This window comes from Clarias gariepinus, chromosome 1, assembly GCF_024256425.1.
Source record: "Clarias gariepinus isolate MV-2021 ecotype Netherlands chromosome 1, CGAR_prim_01v2, whole genome shotgun sequence".
Taxonomy (NCBI): Eukaryota; Metazoa; Chordata; class Actinopteri; order Siluriformes; family Clariidae; genus Clarias; species Clarias gariepinus.
In genome coordinates this window covers 34,901,382-34,907,381 of record NC_071100.1, presented here as the reverse complement: position 1 = coordinate 34,907,381, position 6,000 = coordinate 34,901,382, and the positions used below count along the sequence as shown (strand labels likewise).

General features: G+C 40.3%; 1 protein-coding gene across 7 annotated transcripts in view; it reads left to right on the top strand.

Annotated features, from left to right (window-relative positions):
• Positions 1-914: 914 nt before the first annotated feature.
• Positions 915-6,000, top strand: part of LOC128538036 (nuclear factor 1 B-type) — a 138,938-nt gene continuing 133,852 nt past the window's right edge. For 2 of the 7 annotated variants that reach the window (XM_053510635.1, XM_053510633.1), the window contains exon 1: positions 915-1,234. In XM_053510635.1, coding sequence (XP_053366610.1) covers positions 1,217-1,234 — 18 coding nt within the window. In that variant the 5' untranslated portion in view covers positions 915-1,216. Of the gene's footprint in view, positions 1,235-2,843; positions 3,529-6,000 lie in introns of those variants that run through there. The other 5 variants (XM_053510637.1, XM_053510634.1, XM_053510639.1 and 2 more) reach the window with 4 other exon arrangements.

Here is a 6,000-nt window from a genome sequence, read left to right as displayed (position 1 = left end):
CATTTACACCAACCCTTGTATACACGTTTATCTGCATTCCAGCTGCACTATTGTGGATGATTTTCCTATGAATGATTATTTAAAACATAGGCATTTAATATGAGCTAGAATTTTATGAGCAAAAGAATTTAATATGCTCGACTGTCAAGATAAGCAGTTTGAATTGAACATCAGCATCTATCTATCTATCTATCTATCTATCTATATTTTTAATATATGCTGTTGTTGAGCATGGAGAGGAGAGCTTGCTTCCTCAGGCGGAACAGAAAGTGTGGCTATGGAATGGTGGTTGCTGAGGTCTGGATCAATGCCATCATTGTGCTCATGCAATCTTTCTGCCAACAGTGTGTACATAGCACTTATTCTGGATTATTACAATAGCCCATATAACATGGCATTTTCACACTGGCATTAAACCTGAGCGTGAAAAATGTCAGTAAGAGGAATTCGACGGAAATAGTAATGGAGGGATTTTTAAAACATCCAGCATAATAATAATCATAATCATAATCATAATAATTATTATTATTATTACTGCTGCTGTTGTTTGATTGTTTTTTTTTTCATGGTTTACTTTTTAGGTAGGCTTTGTGTTTATGTTACAATAATTAAAAAAAATCAGCTCCCTAAAGCCAGCTAGTCTTTCGAAACAACATCGAATCTTTATAATGTCATAAAAAAAGAAAAGGGATTTATGATGTAGAAATTTCGGTTCATTGACTCGCTGCGCGTTCGGACGCAAGCCGCGCGCAAGCACGGCGGCGACGAGACGGAAGTGAAGTGAGCGGCGCGGGGCGCGGAGCGGCGCGCGCGGTGGGCCAGCAGCGCCTCAGCCAATCAGCGACGAGAACGCCGATTCCAAGAGCTCGCGAGCAGCAGCGACGACAGGCAGACAGAGAAAGTAAAGGCGCAGACGTGCCCAGTTCCAAAAACTCTGCCTCTTCTGGACCGCGTTCAACTAAACCACTAAAAAACCTATCCAAAAGTCTGACCCGCAGAGGAAGGAAGATTAGGAAAAAAAATCCGAGGTGTTCGCTGACTTGATTTTGCCGCCTGTCTGCCAAGAATTCTCTTCCGGTGCGCATTTTTTGAGAGCGCTGCAGCGTGAAAAAAAAATCTAAAAAGTAGACAACGTTTTTTTTTTTCTTTTGAGTCTGAGACATGTGAAGGTACCGGCTTGAGTTTCACACCGCCTCCTGGACACCCGTTTAAATCCATGCAATACAGTGCAATGGTACGTGACCATGGAATATAATATCTTGCAATCATTTTGTGAATACTTTTGAAGTTCATGTGCAAATGTAATCCTCTAATCCTCTGCCTTTTCCGGAGACGGTAGTCCGTAGCCTAATGTAGTCCCGTGTTTGGATGTGAAACCTGGTGGAGAATGGCGGTGTATGTTGGATTGTTTATGTTGTGCTTTGGCAGCCTTCCTGCGTGGGTCATATCGTCGTGTGTCAGAAGTCGGTGGCAGGGTTTGCGCCTAAAGAGATCAGTCAACTCTTGGCATGTCTCCTGCTTTTAGCTAACTCGCCCCCTTGTATAGCAGTGCACTTTTGGCACGTTGCACAGCCACAGAATGAATACGCATTCGGGCAAGTTGTGTTTTAGCCAAGTGGCTGAATTTTACAAACACACCGCTCTCGCCAAGTTCACGTTTGGCTCGCGTGCTTTTATCAAGTCCACTTATTTGCGCTGCTGCGTTCTGCACTTTGTTGCTTTGTGGCAAACTTGTCTTTTGAACTTGTAGATGCTTTAAAAAAAAAAAAAAAAAAAAAAAATAATAATGTAAATAAAAGCGCTCATTGTGTAACACTTGAAATTTTCTCTTGTGCATGCATGAAGTCTGTCGGCTGTGTGACCTTGAGTAAAGCGTTGCGCCGGGGCGAAAAGCGCGAGCCCGCTTAGGAGACGCGGTCCCGTTTGCGGTTTTGCGGTGCGAGCGCGCGGACACTGTGTGTTAGTGGCCGGTCAGGGGGGTGGGGGTGGCGGGGTGGTGCGGACGGCTTTGTAGACTTTGACACGAGATTACGACGTGACGTGTAGCGAATAAAGATCAAACCGAGAGCTCCAGTGATCGGGAGCGCACACGCACGCACATGCGCGCGCCTATTAAGCTTTTTATTTCCCTCTTGTTCACTAAACGCACCGAAGGCTTTACTGAAAGACAGTCTAAAGTACAGTAACTCACTTACCATGTGATCTGCAATCCGTGCTGGGATGCCTTCACTTTGTTTTGTGCTCTGGCCTCATTCTCAGAAAATATGTTGTCTCATTATGGATTAAAGTCCTATAAGCTAAACACATTATGATCTATAGCACCACCCACAGTAAAAAGCCATGAGAGGAAAAAAACACTCATATACAAGTAACCACACAAATAACCGGTTCTGTAGGAATTATACACAGGCCTCAGTGCCTCGAGCCAATACTGCAGGGGTGCTCATTTGAACGCTGCATGGGAAACACATGCTTATCCTGTATGTCTGGGTGTTCTTATAACATTGAAAAAGGTTAATAATATATTTTTTTAAGTTGCACTGTGAGGTCTTATAATTACCATTCCTCTTGTGATCACTTTTCATTCCTGAGCGTATTAGATAGATTTTTACTTCCTTACCTGCTTAATTGGTCTGCACATATAGATTCTGCACACTCACCTATGCTTATGCAGTGCTAAAAATGTAAAAACACTTAAAAACACATTGCATTACGTTTATACTATGTAAATTATGTTAATCTAAAAATATAGTCTTGAATTGCATGCACAATTTTTTGTGAATAAATATTTTACAATGAATTTGTGCCATAAAGTGGGAAAATGCTTGGGATCATGTGTGAATGCTGTGGTCCGAGATGGAGACCTGAGGTGGGCTGTGTGGTATGGAACGCGTTTGCTGGAAGAGGAGGAGTATTGACTTTGCAAAAAAATGAAAAAAAAAAAAAGTAGTGTGACTGATTTGTTAGGATCCAGGAGACTAGAGGGTGTTACTGTTGGATATTAATATCAAGTTTGGAAACGGGGATCAGAAATTTGGCGCCTTCTAGTTTTCGACCTGCACTTGTGACATTCTTTCTTTAAGATTTCCCCTTTAAACCAGCATCAGTAAAAGATAGAGAGAAAGAGAGAGAGACACGCGCGCGCACACACTCACTCGCTCACACACGCACACGCTCACACACGCACACACAGTGGGGGTTTTTCTCTCCACTTCACTCCGGTTGGAGCTCGGTCTCTGCGGATGCGTGCAGTGTTCCTCAAGGCTCTCTGCTTTGGTCTTTTGTGCTTCTGAGCTCTCGGGGGAATCTTTCAATGCTCGAGCTGGGATCTGCGAAGTTCGTCGCTGCTCTCTGATGAAGCTTTTCTCTCGCTTTTGAATGAGGACAAGTTCCAGTCGGCCGTGCACGGTGCAGCACGGGTTCGGGAGAATGAACCGATAGGCTAAGAACCGGACTTTTGGTGACCGATCGATTTTATCTGCAACGGCGGTCCAGGTCATGATGTATTCGCCGATTTGTCTGACGCAGGTAGAGCTTTACGCATGGCTTATTGATCGCGCGCGGGAATATTGCTGAGTGTGCAGCCAAGCTGAGTTTGAATCGGTGAAATGTTAACTCCTGTTTTAGTCCTTTTTTTTTTTTTTTTAAATCAAATGTGCAAGATAAAGCGTTAAGATGTAACATAGGCTATAATGCGCTTTAATTAGCCTAAAGTATCGGTTTCAATTCATTATCTCGTACACGCGTAGGTTGAAAAATGTGGGCTTTACTTTGAAACAGGACATCGGTTTACATTACACATAAAAAGTTACCGGTGTGTGCATGGTGAGAGGGTAGCGAACTTTTACATGTCAGGTTGCATTACGTTATTTAAAAAGAGCGCATTAACATTGGACATTTACATCGTGCGTAAAGCACTTAGTTTATTTTAGCCATAAATCTCTCACACACACACACACACACACACATATATATATATATGCTAGACGTTTGCAAAAGATTTGTGGTGCAAAGCAGGCGAACAGTCAGAAACCGAGCTGAAAGCGATCATTTAGCTTTGACTCCGTGGTTTAGTTTTATTGACGCCTGTCCGTTTTCTCTCCCTCGGAGTGTACTTGGCTACAAGCGCGCAGAGTTAAAGCGCAGAGCCACTAGCCGAGTGAATTAAGATGAAAACAGCGATAAGGCCGACTGAGTGGTTGGACCGAGTCCTCCAGCTTTGGCTGACACAATTTTACTGTTTATATTTTGCTTGGCACCACCGAGTGATTGACTGAGATATGGTTTAGTACAAAAGGAGGGCTGAACCTGGCGCAAAGACCAACTTCACTTCACACGCAGCCGACACATGGATTAGTCTAATGTACTCTACAGGACTTGGACTTTACATTAGAGCGGACATTACATAATATCATGGCACCAAAAAAAAAAGTAATCTATAACCAGCTGTAAAAAAAATTTTTCAGCATGCTTAATTATGTAACTAGCTCGGGTAGACCTTTTTACTCCTACAAAGAGAAAGAAAGTCCTATAACCATAAGCCAATTAAAGTCATTATCCTTATAATAATGATATAATGATATGATAAAGTGGATCTTTATATCTTATCATATAATTATATCTAGAATGCTACGATTTCCAGTGTTAAAGTGTGTTCAAGTAAAAAAAAAAATGTTTCACGGTTTGAGTTCTTAGTAAAATTTCTTTGCATGACTTTTATGCTTTGTACATATTATTTACATAAATGTGTATTCAAATATATATTATAAATTATAATTTGTCATTCCATTTATAAACCGTACAACTATTTTTCTTTGGTGTTAAACTGTTTTAATGTCCATAAAACAAATATTTTTCTTTATGATCTCGCACCCCATAAAAGGCATTTTTCATAAATGAAAAGCATTTAATATGCAGATATGTAATTTAGGGATGTGGGGAATATTAGGCACAAAATAATTTCTGTACTTCAATAGATTTCACCTAGTTTAAGGTTTGATGTAAATTGTAAAATTGTAAACCAATTATAATCAAAAGTAATATGTGCTAAAATTATTTGCAATGCACAATGTCTACAAAGTGATTCAAACTTTGTTACTGTGGTCTTCTAGCTTTTTTTTTTTAATTAAGGTGAATTAACACACTACTTCCGCATGATTAACTATGCTGAAATTATTACGCATGATTAACTACGCCGAATGTTTATAATCTCTAGTTGTGCAGTTTTGTTGCCGAGTTGTGTAGTTTCAGAGTGGTGGTTAAATGTTAGTGTGGTGTGAGTGTGTGAGGGATACGTTGTAAAGGGGTAGAGATAGGGGAGTGCAGCGCTGCTTGCGGTTCCCCATACAGCAGTAAGCTCCCTGCATAAATAAAGAATAATCTGTGGGTTAACTCTTACAGTAGCCGTTCAGCTTTTAGTGGAGTTAGAAAACGAAAGAAACACTCAAATTTTTCCCCAAAAAAATTGTTACAATTTTCACTTAGTATGTCAACCAAATTCACTTCTTAACGAAACACTTGAACATCTCTTTAACAGTTAATATTATTTTATTTAACATGCATAAAGCCTAGTAACAGTGTAAAATTATTTAGTTTTGAAATTGTTTTGGGAAATATTTTAGTGTAAAATAGATAAGATAATCATTTATTATCAATGTGTTATGTTCATCAATGTTTTCATTGATTTTGGTAAAATGTGACTAATTTTTAATACGTTACATAAGTGGCAGCTGATCCGGCATAGCCCGTCAAACAGCACAACTAACATAATTCGGTGTAGAAAGCCGAATAGGCCTGTAGTGTACACGACGCTTGTGAATTGAGTCTGTAGGTGTTACTGCTTACTTGGCAGCAGACTTTTTTTTTTAATGGCACTCTTACAGAGCTTTGGAGCAGAAGGAATGTCAGGATTGAGCCAAGATGCCATTTTCATTGTCCATCTTGGTTTGATTTTGAGAAGGGCTGGGAATAATTGCTGCTCATTTTCGGCTAACAACTTAA